This window comes from Engraulis encrasicolus, chromosome 4 (genome assembly GCF_034702125.1).
Source record: "Engraulis encrasicolus isolate BLACKSEA-1 chromosome 4, IST_EnEncr_1.0, whole genome shotgun sequence".
In the NCBI taxonomy this organism is placed as follows: Eukaryota; Metazoa; Chordata; class Actinopteri; order Clupeiformes; family Engraulidae; genus Engraulis; species Engraulis encrasicolus.
The window spans coordinates 9693615-9710586 of record NC_085860.1 but is presented as its reverse complement, the minus strand read 5'-3'; the positions used below and the strand labels follow the sequence as shown (position 1 = coordinate 9710586).

At 42.2% G+C, this 16972-nt stretch overlaps 1 protein-coding gene across 1 annotated transcript in view; it reads right to left on the bottom strand.

Moving 5' to 3' along the window:
• Positions 1-4696: 4696 nt before the first annotated feature.
• Positions 4697-16972, bottom strand: part of LOC134447264 (uncharacterized) — a 28881-nt gene continuing 16605 nt past the window's right edge. Inside the window, exons 8-14 of the mRNA XM_063196644.1 lie at positions 13068-13258; positions 12873-12980; positions 12681-12776; positions 10807-10917; positions 10315-10435; positions 6402-6941; positions 4697-6073 (exon numbers count right to left, since the gene is read on the bottom strand). Of these exons, the coding sequence (XP_063052714.1) occupies positions 4725-6073; positions 6402-6941; positions 10315-10435; positions 10807-10917; positions 12681-12776; positions 12873-12980; positions 13068-13258 (2516 nt within the window). The 3' untranslated portion in view covers positions 4697-4724. The remainder of the gene's footprint in view (positions 6074-6401; positions 6942-10314; positions 10436-10806; positions 10918-12680; positions 12777-12872; positions 12981-13067; positions 13259-16972) is intronic.

The window sequence follows — 16972 nt, the reverse complement described above, 5'->3', positions numbered from 1 at the left end:
GGCAGATGCTTTATAACCAAAGCGACTTTCAAAAGAAGACATAATCAAGCCAACATCACAAGCAAATACAAAGTGCACAGGAAATATAGGCCTACAGAATAGTCTAGACTAGAGGAAATTCGTGAAAATCGTGCACTTTGTGACAAGTTTCTGATTTTTGGCAGGGTGTTATGTATGGCTCTCATCGGCTACAAATTGGAGAAGATATGCATGATGTACATTACAGTAAAATATTGTAAATCATTGTGGCAGAAATTTGGGGTGGGATTTTACAGTTCATTGCTGTGAACAGTGTAATATGTACTGTTTTTAAGAAAAAAGTGACCATGATCACACATTTGACATTAAAAAGATCTTCAAATAGTAATATGAGATTAGCATAACTATTATTTCATTAAATGAAATAGGAAACAGTGGACTATAGAACAATTTCAAATAAAAAGAAATCAAAATAGGGCCATTTTTTATTTTATGGATATCGGCCACTAGGGGGCGCCGCCAATTTGTAGCCGATGGTTTTCGGAAAACCTTAGACCCATAAGCCATACCTAACACCTTGCCAAAAATCAGAAACTTGTCACAAGTGCAAGATTGAAAATTCACAAATTCCCTCCAGACTAGAACAAACAAGTGCAGTTGCAAAGAGGGTTTTTTTTTTAATTATTATTTATTTTTTTATAAAGGGTAAATAAAGAGTACGAGTACACACCCAACACACACACACACACACACACACACACACACACTAACTAAACTAAACATGTCAAGAGTCTGCCCTGTGGCTAGGCCAGCTCAAGCATTAGTCTAGTACAGGGGTCCCCAAACTTTTTTCTCTGGGGGCCACATTATTGTTCCTGACTGTGATCAGAGGCCGGGATCAATCATGTGTGCTTTATATTAGGCCACTGCCTGTTACACCCATAATTTCTAGCACAAAATAGTTCAGCATTACAAGTGATTTGCAAAAGAAGTGAGTACTTCACATGTTTTTCGATTTGAAATACCACAGGTATTCGTTTTAATTTCTAATAACCATGTAAAAATAGCAAGGAAAGGTTAGAAAAATATGGTGTTTGACAGTTTGAGTGATACAATAGAAATGGTAAGCCTGTTTATATTACAGTGAGATGAGAAACTATCAAGACAAGAAACTTCTGGTGATTCACACTAGGTTAGTGAAAATGAAACTGTAGAAAGGCCTGTTGATTAACAAAATAAAATATTTAAACAATATTTGGGCCAGTTCAAATGGTGAGGTGCAGAGAGGTGGAGGGCCGGTCAAAGGCGCTTGGCGGGCCGCATCCGGCCCCCGTGCCTTAGTTTGGGGACCCCTACCTAGTAGATACTCTCGAAAGAGGAAGGTCTTTAGTTGTTTCTTGAAGGCTGCAAGAGATGTACTTAGTCTTGCTGCCTCTGGGATACCGTTCCATCACTTGGGTACAACGGAGAACAATTTTGACTGGGAGTACCTAGAGCGACTGGATGGCAGAGCCAGATGGCTTGTGCTGGATGAGCACAGTTCTCTTCCAGTAACATAAGGCGTTAGTAGGTCCTTCAGATAAGCTGGGGCCGTTCCTGTGATGGTTTTGTAGGCAAGGGTCAATGCCTTGTGCTTGATCCGGGCGACGATCGGTAACCAGTGCAACTCAATAAATAGAGGAGTAACATGGGTCCTTTTGATTGAATATCAACCGTGCCACCGCATTCTGGATCATCTGCAGAGGTTTTAGCGCACAAGCAGGTAGACCTGTCATGAGTGAGTTGCAGTAGTCAACGCGGGACAGGACCGTGGCCTGGACCAGTCGTGTAGAATATTGTGTCAGCACAGGTCTGATATTCCGTACATTGGACATCTGGAATCGACAGGTCCGGGTGACTGAGTTGATGTAGTTGGAGCACGACAGCTCATCATCAATCATGACGCCAAGGTTTTTGGCGACTTTGTCTTGAGGTTGATGTTGTGACTGAGCGACTCTTTAGCTGGTGTAAAAGTATAAAAACTTTTCCCTCCACTTTATTCCTAACCAACGACGGAAAGGAGTGGGCATTTGAAACAGAAGCAGTGTTAACTTAACTTAAGACACAGGAAAGGCAAATGGCATGATACAGATGAGGAGATGCAAATGAATGAAAGTTATATGACAATTTAATTATCAACTGCAAGGTAACATTACATTTAACTCAAGGCTACTGTAGGTTACATAAGATACAGTGAAATCAAATACAGTTTACCCAAGATAGATAGACAGAGAGAGAGAGAAAGAGAGAGGGAGAGAGGGAGAGAAAGACAGAGATTGGAGCCCCTTTAGAGATGGAAAGAGACTCCCAGAGGAATTTCTGAGGTGAGCTTATATACGGCAACCCCCCACCCCAAAAGTGTCCTTTGTCTTGCAAGGGCCAGTGACACCCCACCCCAGTGGTTTGAGCCACCACATGGCATGGGGGGAATGACCCCTAAAGTCAACTTTTACCAGATAACAGCAACAGTAACAACAACAATATCAGTTCTGGGTCATCCAACAATTTCCATATTTACACTGGTATCACCAGGAGCTCTGTTTTGGACAGGTTCAGCTGTAGGTGGTGGTCCTTCATCCATGTTGACAAGTCGGTTTCCCTTGCCATGACACACTGAAGGTGCGTCCAGATAGGTAGGAGTTGAACCACGAGTGGACAACACCAGTGATTCCCATACCATGGCCGTGAGTATCCTCAGGAGGATCTTGTGGTTGACTGTGTCAAAGGCTGCAGACAGGTCTAGTAGGGTGAGGACCGAGGATAGTCCTTCCGTTCCTGGAGTCCTTAGAGCTTCAGTCACTGAGAGTGACGCAGTTTCAGTTGAAGTGTCCAGTTCTGAAACCAGATTGTTTTGGGTCCAGTAATCTGTTCTGTTATGCTATCTGGTGTAGCTGGAGTCTTTTTTGCTTCCTTCAGACTGTGTGTCTATCCTCCTGAACCAATATTTTCTGGCAGGCTATAGTTTTTTGTGAGGTTATACTACATTTAATTAAAAAATATATATGGAAATTATATGGGATCACACCAGAATAGAATGATTCATTGTTACCATTAGGCCTACTGTTTGTCATGTGATTCACCATTGTTGGAGTGATGACATCACATGACCAAATGAAGTCCACGAAAAACATGTGCTGCATGTCTTCTCAGGCACTGCAAGTGTCTGTTCTTTTTATTGTGTAATATTAAAATCTGGTGAATAAATCAACATGCAGAGAAACATTATTGTGCTGCATCTCACTAGCCCACTCTTTGCAAAATTGTGGTCTTAGAAACTCTGCTGGTCCACAAAGACCTCAAGTGATCCACGAGACGACTTGTAGCTCATTGACTCAGTTGGTCATTAATGGGCTTTTGTCACATATTTGGCCTTCACAAGCAACTACCTTATTAAAGTGCACTGCCTCTTCAAAATCCTGGCCTTGGGGAGAGCACTGGTTGATTACTCCCCCCACCAACCTGGCGGGTTGGGAGTCGAACCGGCAACATTTGGGCTACAAGTCTGACGCTCTAACCGCTTATCCAATTTCATTAGTTGTACAATTTTAAGATTGAGGACAATGTCTTTAACTCCCCTTCTGACATTAGACATCAGTTTTTACTTATCAGTGAGAATGACCTTAACAACTTTCTGTTTCTGATTCTGGAAACACAATGGAGATAATGTCCAATTAGTTGAATTGATGTTTTTATTGTTACGAGTTTAAACAATAAAAGGAGCAAAAATGACAAGGACAAAATTATTAGCTCCTGAATCATTCATTGTTAATATGGTACCCTTTCTGAACCAAAACTGACAACACAGGCTCTTTGATAAGTTGTTAACTAGGTTGGCACATGTCCTCTAATTGACTTTGGCCCATTTCTCCACTGCAAATGGTTGTAGCCATCATGACAGCTAGGCATGGCTGTCATATCATGCAGTATGTGACACATGCGGTAACCACTCATCTGCTCCATATGAAACTTGAGAGCTCACTGTACCACACTGACATTTCATGACGGGGATGTAGAAGACCTTTAGCTCACCTCACGTCTCTTCCTATTTCATCTCTGTGGTCGTGTTTTTTCCCCAATTCTGCTTTCTTTAATGAGGGCAGTGCTCGGAATGAAGTGAAGGAGGGTGCAAGAGAGGAGGGTGAGAGGGTACAAGGGGAGGGCTTACAGGGTTACATCTGGGTGACCTTGAGGATGTTTTCGTGCTTTTTGTTCTGTATTTGTATGAAATACAATGTTTGGCGATGTCCCTGCTGTGGTCAATGGTCTCCTTTCATCCTGATGTTGAGTGCTTTGCAAAAATGTCATAGCCTACAGCTCTGGACTTCCAGCTTTCACTTTCACAATAGATCACCAGTGTGTAACCTCAATATGGCGTTCACCTCTGATTCAGGAAAAACTGTTTCATCTATTCATAATTTTGATTTTCTTATTCCTCTAGCTTTATTTGGTGATTGTGTTTTAAAAGCACTGCACACTTATTTCACCCAATCACAGAAAGGGCTTGTTGATTTTCAAAATGTTTAATTTTTTAAAAGTACTCACTGATACAACAGTAAAAAAACACTTAGAGGAACAAACACAATATTTAACTTACATTTAAAAATTATTACTAATACAGAGGTATAAAACTATTTTCGTTTGATGTATGATTGCTGTTTCAACGTAAAGAGCAGAAATATTCAGAAGCAACATTGGCCAAGACCCATTTATTTCCTATGACAACGTTGATGAGCGTTCCTTCTGGTGCTGTCTGCAAATTTCATTCCACAAATCAAGCACTCATAAGGTTTCTCTCCTGTATGTATTCGCATATGATGTTTCAGGACAGATGGACTTTTAAACCGCTTTGGACACACAGTGCAGAGGAAAGGTTTCTCGTCTGTGTGGCGTCTCCTGTGTATGGTTAGATGACATGACATTGTAAAGGTTTTCTCACAAATTTCACATTTGTATGGACGTTCTCCAGTATGAATCCGCGTGTGATGCAAACATGCTCCTGAGGTGACAAAAGCTTTGCCACAGAAAGAACACAAGTAGGGTTTCTCACCAGTGTGTAATCGCTTATGACTGACCAGAGTTGAATGTTGTTTAAACCCCTTATCACAGACGGGGCACACATAGGGGCGGTGCCCAGTGTGGGTTTTTATGTGCTCTCGCAAATATGCTATCCTTCTAAATGCCCTGCCACAGTAAGGGCACAAATGTTTTTCCTCCCCTGTGAGAATTTCGCCGTGGGTGTTTTTGTGTCTTTTTATCTCAGGATTGAAGTCTAGATCAGTTTCCTCATTCTTGTTATGCTCACCAGTCACACCAGTGCATCTTTTAAGCCCAGGATTGAAGTCTGTATGGGTTTTTTTATGATTGTTCAGACAACTCGCATACACGTAGGCTTTGCCACATTCAGTGCACCTGAATTTACGTCCATGTGTTGTGCGTGGCTCGTCAGTCACCTTGTGCAAGCTGCTTTGTACTGCGGGAGATGATCCATTCTCATCTCCGGTGGACGGTAGGTCCTCCTGCTCATTGTCGATATTTACAGTCCTCTCATTAGCACTCAGTTTTCCAAGCTGTGAACTGTCTTGTACAGTGAAGGATAATCCCTTTCCTTCATCTGAGGAAGCCAGATCAGTTTCCTCATTCTTGTTATTTACGGAAGTCTCACCAGTGCGCATTCTAAGCCCAGGATTGAAGTCTGTGTGGATTTTTTTATGATTGTTCAGACAAGTTGCATACACGAAGGCTTTGCCACATTCAGTGCACCTGAATTTGCGTCCATTTGTTGTGCGTGGAATGACAGCCACCTTGCGCAAGCTGCTTTGTACCGCGGGAGACAATATCTTGTTATGGGTTTTCATGTGTTTGGTCAGCGACCCTACATATGCGTAGACTCTGCCACATTCAATGCACCGAAACACACCATTATCCACTACTGCTGCCGGGCAGTTGGTCAAGCTGCCTTGTACTGTAGGAGACGCACCATTCTCTTCTCCCGTGGATGGCAGGCCCTTCTCCACAATCTTGATATTTACAATCGTCTCAACATCTCTCTTGCAGCCTGTAAAAGCATGAATAGTAAACATATTAATGCAAACCAATTCTGGTACAGTTTACTAACCTAGAAAATATAGACGCCCCTAGTGGCCGCTAAAGCTAACAATTTACAGCAAAGTGCCAGAAAGCCTTAACCTACGTAGTTGTATACGGTGTTAGCTTGTCTATGCTCATCAGAAAGTGATGGCAAAAGAATGTCAGTAGACAGGCAATGCAGCATTTTTCAGTGTATGAATTAAATAAATTCCACTTGCCATCACGGCAGTGTGAGGTGAGGTGATGTGTTGTCAAAATTGTGCGAACATGACAAACAAAGAATGACAAAGATTCACCATTCAGTCCATTAGTCCCATTCACTTCTTTTTCACTGAGTGGTGTTTGGCTGCTCTGCTCTGAGTCACTCTGTTGGTCGTGTTGACTGGTGTCACTCTGGTCATCATCTGAGTCTCTCTGTGAGTCTCCTCCCTCCACATCTTCACTCCAGTCCACATCGTTGGGATCATCATCGCCATCATCATCATCATCATCATCGCCATCATCATCTTCATCTCCTCTCCAGTCTACCACGATGTATGATGATGACAACCCATTGCATGTTTGACTGCTCTGCTCTGAATCCCTCTGTTGGTCGTGTTGACTGGTGTCATTCTGTCCTCCATTGGAGTCTCTCTGCGGGTTTCCTTCATCCACATCTCCACTCCAATCCTCATCGTTTGAACCACCACGTGTCTCTGACTTGTTCTGGGAACTTTGTTCACGGAGCAATCGCAAACATTCCTCTTTTTGTACACAAGCAGCAAGGAATTCTTGCACTTTAGGAGAGTCAGTTAGTGTGGAGAGAATAGTGTTGGTCATGATGGGTGATGAGGAGTCTGGAAGGACAAGAAGGATTTATTATAGTCATTAATAGTTCGACACATCACATAATTCTACTCCACTCATGTCTACTCTTATCAATTATAATACTCTCACTCAAGTTACTTGGAGGCTTCCACACATCATTTACATCCATGTTAGGTGTTGGCATTTGGCTAACAGACTTCTCTGCTGTCCCCTGCAGTTTAGCTAGCCTGCGCTGTCTGCGTGTTTTAGGCGTCTTGTATACTGCAGGTAGGTCAATATCGATGTCAACATCAGTCTGACTGTACGGCAACACACTACACAAAGCCTTCTTTGCATCATCATCAGCTGACAGCTTAGCCTGCGCTCTGGTAACCACCATGCTGACTGGCTGCACTGACTGCACAAGTTCAGGCAAAATCAAAACATCCTGCCCCAACACTACAGGATAGCGTAGCCCACTTACAATGCCTGCTCTCAACAAAAATGCTTGCCCCTGCACTTCCAGACGAATATCAACAACTGGGTATACAGTCCCTCCTTATGACTTAGAACAGGCATCGGAAAGCAGAACCTGAAACAGGATATATTTTTAACAACTCTATAATTAATTATTTAGCTCTTTAGTTGTTGTCATATTAAATGTGTTCCTTTGTGTGTAATGAAAGGGTATGGGCAGTTGTGTTTAACCAATCAGACGGCAGCTATTTGTTTATTCTTGACAGATAACTATATTTCAGCGGATTTATGGACCCTCTGTCTTGATTAAAATCAAATTGTATGAGTCTTTGCTGAAACACATGGATACAGTCCTTCAAGCTAAAAGAAGTCATACGAGATATTCATTTGGATCTTACAGCACCAGTGTTTCATTTTCTGATGGTATGCAAAATATTGGTGTTTTGAATTGATTTATGACATTATTTTCTAGAGACGACAACACCTTTGTCTTGCCAAAATCTGCCGTTTCATGCTAATTACATGATAAATCTGTCCTCAGTGCAACAAACTTATTTTTGTGCATAAAAAGTGATTTTGGAGGGTTGCAGCTGTCATGAGTATATTCTGAAGTGATCATAAGTCAGGTTATTAGCTGTTGTTCCAAAAACATGGATAGGCGACAAAACTTTTCGCAAGGGCTGTATGTACAGTATAACATAGGCACGCATAGGCATCTATGACACGCTGATTTGAACCCACTACCGCGTGTGTCAAAGTTAAGGCGTGCTCCACAACATCCCGTGACAGGTTAGGTATAGGGATGATTTTGGTTTAGGCACAATTTAGGTAGAAATTCGCCTAATCTCGCTGTTCTTGGCAAAAGTAAAGCAGCAGAAACATTGCTTTACTGACAGGTTAGGTTTAGGGGTGGTTTTGGTTAGAGCACAGCAAAGCATATTTGCGTTTAGTAACAGAAATGCGCTGTGACAAAACACGATCGCCGGCACGGCGGGAAAACTGTGCAAACCTCGTCACGTGTCAAAAGTGCATGAAAGCGCTTTACCGTTACGTTGAGGAGCACGCACCAACACGCTGAATGCACTAGCGTGCGAGACATAGGCTAAAGCATGATGACAGCCTGTAAGGTTAAAGTTTGGACACCTTTTCATTCAACACAGTCTCTTTATTTTTGTGGCTATTTACAGTACTTTGTACATTTTTGCAGAGGGAGGGCGGGTAGCTCGGAAGCATACAGACCCTCTGAAGGGGGGAATAGAGCTCCTAAGTACCATAAAGATTCAAGTATTAACTTGTTAGTGTTGGCAGATTGGGCGGTTACCCGCCCAATTTGCGATGGCCGTCTGCGGGTAAAAACGGGAAAAATTGACCCTTTGGCGTTTTTCTGCCATTGTATGCCCATAAGTCAATGTAATTTGTTCAAATTGGGCATAATTTAGCGTATTTTGAGAACCTTTAGGGCGGGATTTGATCAGTCACATCTGGCAACACTAAGTTCCGGTTCCCTTTGCGAATAAAAATTAATGGGGACCTGTCTCAAATAAGGTGTGTGTGCAATCACGCAATTAGCGAACCCCCGCAAACTGACGAGGGTATTAAATTAGGCTGTAGGGATGACATGATTGACCATTCTTGTGTCAAACGGCAACATAAATACGATGTTGTGTGACGGAGGTCATCTTGCACCTGTTCACCCCCCTCGGGGATCGAACGTGCGACCTCGTCAACTACAGCGGTTCGGTAATGGGAGACACAGTACGATACCGCTGGGCCAAGAGACTAGTCTCTCGGCCCAACGGCACGAGACTGTATGAGGCTATCGGAGGGAGGTTTACCAACGTTCCACGCCAACTCTGTGCTAGTTAGCCTCCGTTACACTCTCCCCCTTAAACCTCACTCCCATCCCGGGTCAGCGGCACCACTGTGACGGAGGTCATCTTGCACCTGTTCACCCCCCTCGGGGATCGAACGTGCGACCTCGTCAACTACAACGGTTCGGCAATGGGAGACACAGTACGATACCGCTGGGCCAAGAGACTAGTCTCTCGGCCCAACGGCACGAGACTGTATGAGGCTATCGGAGGGAGGTTTACCAACGTTCCACGCCAACTCTGTGCTAGTTAGCCTCCGTTACAGTTGCCATCACATGCGTAACCCGGAGAACTGGCAGACTACAGGAGGGATATTTCACAAGCCGTATCCATGGTAACCCACATGTTACTGTGGGAATTAAGAGGCAATGGCCAGTATTTTAAATAATTTTTTCTCCGGTGTTGAGTAGGCAACACAAAATGTTTCCAAAATGTTTTACGATGTTCATTATTTCGATCAACCTGTTGCTTACTACGCTCCAAAACACTGAGCTGCAGTTCCCGCGAATGAGACACATCACGTTTCCATCTCATTATCTCACCTCCACTACTCGCCTTGTGTTTGTGAAAAGGAGCGGAGGTTGGATTTTGAAATGCTTTTGCACGACAACTTTTGGCACATGGTTTTAATTCAAAGTTAAAGTTCAGTTTTTGGATCTCAATTGACTGCCGAGATTTTCAAATGGTTGATCTGAAAATCCATGCTCCGTGGTTTCTTGATAGCCACAACTGATTAACTTGGCTGAGACTCATCCCTCATTAAGCATACATCAAGCCCATGTTGGGCTACGTGCTGTTTTTCAGAGTTAAGCGCAAGGGGTGTGGCGACGTTCCAGAGGGCAGAATACGCACAAGATGAAAGCGCATAAAAGGTAAGCACGTAAAACCGACTTAAGTGGAGACGGGAGAATTCCGCCCTATGTGCGTAACAAAAAAAAACCCAATTCTAGCAGTTTTCCAACAATGATATCAGCTGTCTATACATAAAGAAAATGCATTGAATGAGAAGGTGTGTCGAAACATTTGACCTTTTTTGTAATGGTTGCTGATTAATCGCTCTTGACCATGAACTAACCTGATTTCAGGCGTGTTAAATCCTTGTAGTGATCTAGCAATCCCTGAATGGGCTTTGGGTCATGAACCAGCTGTAGAAAATCCTCCAAGATCAAAGGCTCTTCATCAAACCAAGCGGCGACCTGCAAGAAATAACTTTTCAGAGTGACATACTGCATCTCCAGTTTATGTGACTTACTGCATACAGTGCAGACAATACATTTGGCCAGCTATAAATGACTAGCTTCAAGCTATGATGAGTACTAGAAAAACAGATCAATAAGAGGAGCCTTTAATAGTTTACAAACTAATGGATTTGGTGCTGTATGGCAAGTATTTTATATACAGGCTACCGAGAAAACATCCCTGACATCACACAGATCTATTCACTAGCACCCCTGTCAGCGTAAAGATGATCTATCACCCTGACAATAAGGCACGAGAAGAGAATAACAGAGGACACCAGGAGAATGCTTTCTTTTAGACAAGATTTGAGTCATGCATTACTGCATACCTGATGGAAGCTTGGCACTGGTAGTAACAATTCCAATCTGGACAGGAATTCCTCCACCAGAGACTGCAGAGCTGTGTCAAATCTCTGGCCATAATGCAATGGGTAAGTATCCTAAGACAATGACAGAGGAACATGTTTGCAATATTAGCAGTTTAAATCACATTTCCCCTTTCACTTAACTTGTGACGTTTCTGTCATTCTTTCATAATGGTGAAATGCAACTTAACATTACATTAGGCCAGGGGTCCCAAAACTAAGGCCCCCGGGCCGGCTGCGGCCCGCCAAGCCCCTTTGACCGGCCCTCCACCTCTCTGCACCTCAGCTAAATAAGCAATCCTCACAGAAAAAATAATGATAAAATATATTTTTTAAATATTTTATTTTGTTTATCAACAGGCCTTCCTACAGTTTAATTTTCACTAGTGTGAATCTCCAGAAGTTTCTTGTCTTGATAGTTTCTCATCTCACTGTAATATAAACAGGCCTACCATTTCTATTGTATCACTCATAAACTGTCAATCATCATAATTTTCTACAGACTGGTTGTCACAGACGGTGCGTTTGTGTACACAAACTACGTCTGGTAGCACTGGAGTTAGCAAGCCGTTCTCGAGTCACAAAACAAATGGTGCATATTGCTACTCACCACCCACAAATTCCTCCAAAAACGTTTTCTGTTCAACTCCAAAGAGTCAATATAGTCTATAATCTGTCCTGTGATTCATTATTAGTGCGAGCTGCCGTTGATATTTAAGCAATAAATGCTCCGGATATTTTCTGTCTGGAGACCGGTATGCCAACAGCAGTGTTCCAGACGGAAGTTTGTGTAGCTCTCCACAGCTCTCCTCCAGGGGGCTCCAGCTACACACACGCAAGGTCAGCGAGAGCCAGGCTAATTTTTCTATCCTTTCCTTGCTATTTTTACATGGTTATTAGAAATGAAAAGGAATACCTGTGGTATTTCAAATTGAAAAACATGTGAAGTACTCACTTATTTTGCAAAGCACTTAAAAGGATTAACTATTTTGTGCTAGACATTATGGCTCTAACTGTCAGTGGCCTAGTATACAGCATACAGACATGATCGATCCCGGCCCCTGATCACAGTCAGGAACGATGTGGCCCCCAGAGAAAAAAATTTGGGGAACCCTGCATTAGGCAGACACTTTTATACAAAGCAACTCGTGCTCAAAAACGTTTCCACAGTTGCCGCACCTGCTTACATGAAATTGCATTTAGCAATTTAAGATCAGGGTTGCCAGATGAGGCTGATGATTTCCAGCCCAAAAAATGCTCAAAACCCGCCTAGAAGCACAAAATCCAGCCCGATTCTATTGATTTCTATGGCAAAAATTGGGCGGGTTTTTCTACTAAATGGCATTTTTACCCGCACACAGCCATCTTAGCAGCCCAATTGGGCGGGAAACAGCCCAATCTGGCAACACTGTTTAAGATAAACCCCCCCTAACCATCCCATGCTTGCGTTCGCCCTGAGGTAAACGTCTTGGGATGAGTGACACAACAACACCTTTATATCTGTGCAGACTGCCATGCTAACTGTACACATACAATGACTCTGAATGTCAGGGCTGTTTCTTACACCTGTATGATGAGCTAAATATCAACTATATTCTGTCCTAGTGTCCTCAAGGCTTTGAAATATCAATGAAAACACAAGCAACAATATTATTGTGACAATTTTGCTTATGGGAAGAACAGCATGTGGCTTGCACGTTTCCAGGGAAAAGAAAAATTGAGAACTCCAAGGTGTTTGCATCATGTAACAGCTACCCCGTTATGCCTCACTTTTGTCCAAATGTTGAAATATGTTTCTATAAAGGAACCATGTGCCACTACAAAATTGTTAGTCTCACCTGGAAGTAATGTCTTCTATACTCGGGGCTCTTCACAAGGGCCTGGATGAGATCCACAAAGTTCCTCACAGCAGCATCTACTGTCTGGCCCATCTCCTTTCAAAATGGAGCAGAACAACCCAGTCATCACAACAGAGACATACACCAAAACACACAACATAAATTATTTTTGTATTCATCTTTATTTCTTACCCCATCACTGAAGGTGTTTTCAGCAACCCTTGTGACTTTCTCCAGGTGTGGCTGCATCATCTGGTCGGTCATTGATAATGGCTGATCATGGCATAATTCTAAGACCAACTGAGAAAAAAGTAGGCCATATATTAATTTTCGGATGTCATTCAAAATGCACGTTATTTCACTACAATAACTGTTGTTCTCATTCACCTTCGCTCTCAGTCCAAGAAGCAGTTCAATCTTTTCCTCAGAGCTCAGTAGATCAGGGACCAACTCCAAAACAACAGAAACAAACTCCTCCACCCTGTTGTAGGACTGGACTTGACGCTGCTGGACCACTTGCCAAATGGACGCTGACAGTAGCCTCAGAGGTGGGACCCACATACGCAGCGATGTCAGATCTGCATAATTCATTGAGAGGTGAGGAGCACTAAATCGCACAAATCAAACCCAAATTTAAACAAAACACGCACAAAAAACAATAAGGTTTGCTTGCATCTCTTTGCACATTTCTATAGTTTTTGTGTTGGTGTCAAAAAAGATAAGCACAAGTAGACCTGACCAACCATTGAGTGTAGGTTTAATTTCGGCTACAATAAATCTGATCAGCTCAACATAAATAGCAAGATGTGGTAGCCTGATAAACCAGCCTAATTGTGATATTGGATGTGTCCAGCGGGTGGCGCTGGCTAAGATGTGAGCTCCTTTTGGTGGTGTTGTTTCGCGGTAGGGTTAGCGAGGGGAATTACTAGCACCACCCGCCAGCAACCCCCAATTTATTTATTATTCACATTGACACTTACATTGGCCTTCATTTATTCTGACTTGCCAGGTTAGAAAGACTCACCAAGAGCAGCAGAAAAGTCCGATACATCTTTCCCCTCAGTGCTTGGTCCCAAGATTTTCTCCGTTTTGGTCCCGCAACTCTTGTGCGTCTTCTCGCCAACACATGAGTCTTGAACAGTGCCATTTAATTCAACTGTAGGCCTACTGACATTACTTTCAGCCATGTCGGGCATTTCGGATGTAGACGTGATTGGGAATCTGTCTACTTTGGCAGCTAACGCAGCCTTTTTGTGCATGGCTGTCCGTTCGTGTTTAGTTAAGTCGTGCCAGCCACCGTGGTTAACTCTTATTTCTCGGTGACACAATGTGCACAACGCTTTCATTGGGTCACTGGCCGCTCTGATCCATGGTCTTTTGGCTTCCCATCTCGGCTTGTAGCAGTTTAGGTGTTGTGGCATTTTCTTAAATAAAGTTGATCTCCAAAGCGAATAAAAAACATACAAACTCACACAGCCCGTTGTTTTCGTCTTTTTCTGTGTTGGCTGCTGCCTGGGGCACAATGTGTATTTGCCGCCATCTACTGCACAGGAGTCTGTGAAGTCTGTGAAGTCTGCAAGTATGCCCAAGTATGCATCTTGGCCCAGGCAGTCAATGCAATCTTGTTGTACGGTTAAAAACCCATATCCCTTCCGGCCATCTCGACTAAGAATCGTTAAAATGTCACGGGCCATTTATTGATGCATTTAACTGACGGTTATTGTATTGCAGCATTTTGTTTAAGTCTGTTAAAATCTGTTTGAGTCTGTTAATCCACTTATCAGCAACATAGGCCTAGGCCTATACTTAAACATTAATATTTTACTTGTTTTGTTTAAATCATGACATGTTTAGTGTACACAAGTCCTACAATGTAGGCCTACAGTCATTAAAATTCACGGCAAAGAACCTTGAATTATTAATGGGTATTATTGTTGCACTTACCTTTGATTATATAGGTTGCATGTTAAACAACGATAACCCAAATATAAACATACAATGCATCTTTCTTTGATTTAAACTTGTCATGATAAAAAAAGGCCGCCCAAACCATAGACAAAGAACATTTCAAAATGAATTGTACTGATGTACAATTTATAAGACAATCACAGAGGCTGAGTCACTCAGAATTAAAGATGCAGAGAATTACCATAGGCCTAGTTATTACATAAAGTTTTGAATTCCTTTGATTTACCGTGATTGAGTGTATATAAGACATATTTTGTCATTAAACGCATTGCATAGGTTCATAACATCATGAAATATATATTGGCTGTAGTCTCACTCTAGCACTCCGAGAATTACAGCTAGTTAAAACTTGACCATTAAGGACGCTTCATGTGCAAATGATAGAGGGGTTTAACATTCCCCTATCCACCCGAGCTCACTTGAAATAGACCCAGAAGACATGGGAAACTGTAATTTGCTTACAGAAGTCAGCAGAAGTCAATTCTTTTTGAAAATAATATAGTCTTGCTGCACATCATGTAACTTACTACAGTGAAAATTGACCATGCAACTTGTGTTAGTGCCAACTTCAAAAGTCAGCCTCCATGATGGCATGCGGGTGTAGTAGTACATTGGTTAAGCTGTTCTAACTCACTTGTAGAATTGAATACAGTCAGGGGCGCTGCCAGAAATGTTGGGCCCCATGAAAGATTCGAATTTTGGGCCCCCTGAAGGGCCCCTCTCAGTGCTTGGGCCCCCTTAAGGGCTCCTATCAGTGCTTGGGCCCTTAGAATCTGTACCACTTTCGCCCCCCTAGCGGCCCCCATGAATACAGTACTGAATGAAATAAAATTAAACAGCATGAAAAGCCACTCGTGCTTTATATTTTGAAGGGAGATCTTCGATTACTGCCACATAGCAAGGACAAATTGCATTCTCTACTATGTTTTAACAGTTTAACTCCAACATAAGGACCAGCAGGACATAAAATGGCTGGCTTTTGGTCCAGACCTGCCACACTGTAAGCACTACAGAAAGGAAAACATTGCAAAACATGACAAGGAATACACCTACCGTTTAAGCTGTTGAAATCATGTCCAAGATAGGAATCAACACTGTTTCTTATATAAAATCATCTCATCGGTTAATGCTATTAACTGTTAAGTGTTGTCCTTTGTTTTGTTTGAAGTATTCCTCGACATTTGCTGCCTTTTATTGACCCCGTCCCAACTCTTTTGAGACACGTTGGATTTACATATTCATGAATATCCCCCAAAACAATAATTTTGGTCAGTTTTGATGGTTGATATATTTTCTATGTAGGCCCTACCGTTCTCCAACTAATGTCAGACCCAGACTTTTTGAAAATGGCAGTATTTTGTTATTATTCACAATTAACCTTGCGTCCCAACTTCTATGGAGTTGGGCTTTGTAGGGTCCTACATAGTATTTGATTTGTAGTACCATCTACTAGAGTTCAAAATACTGGTGTTATTTTGAAAATTCCCAATAAAGGAGGAAAAGTGTGTTGATACAACATTCAAATACTTGTAATTCACAGTCCTTCACCCCTTTCCCAGAAAGCCAAGACCGCACACAAACACTTGTACATTCCAATATGGCTAGCTTCACTTACATAGTATTTGATTTGTAGTACCATCTACAAAATACTGGTGTTATTTCGAAAATTCCAAATAAAGGAGGGAAAGTATGTTGATACAACATTCAAATAGGCCTACGTGTAATTCACTTACTGTAGGCCTACATGAAATACAAACTGCATGAAATTTCAAAATGTATTTCAATTAGATGTATTCGAGTCGAGATACTGTCAGTCACAACCCTGGGAATTTCAAAAATAGACATTTTAGCTGCAAAACATCCTGTACATTGGTCATTCTAGTAAATATTAGTTTATTATTAAGTTAATATACATGAAAAGATAATAAGCAGCACTGTTTCAGTAGCAGAATAGTTGCAATACCTACTCTGGCTATATATAAGTGTGTGTGTGTTTTTGTGTGTGTGTGTTTTTGTGTATGTACATCTTACAGTCATATTACTGGTCAACTAGGGCAGGGTTTCCCAAACTGGGGTGCGTGCACCCCTGGGGGTGCGCGGCCTGCCTTAAGGGGGTGCGCAAGGTGAATAGAGCAATGGCGGATATGGTAGTTTTTATCCAATATTAATGAACATTAAGTAGTTTTTAATTGTATGGTGCATTGTATGCTGGAAGGGTTCATCTGAAGTGTAGTTTAATTCCAAGGCTATTGGAAAAGAGGATTCCCCAAAAACGACTGTGCTTAATATGCAGTGAATGAGCAGTGAATCCATACTTGCGCGGC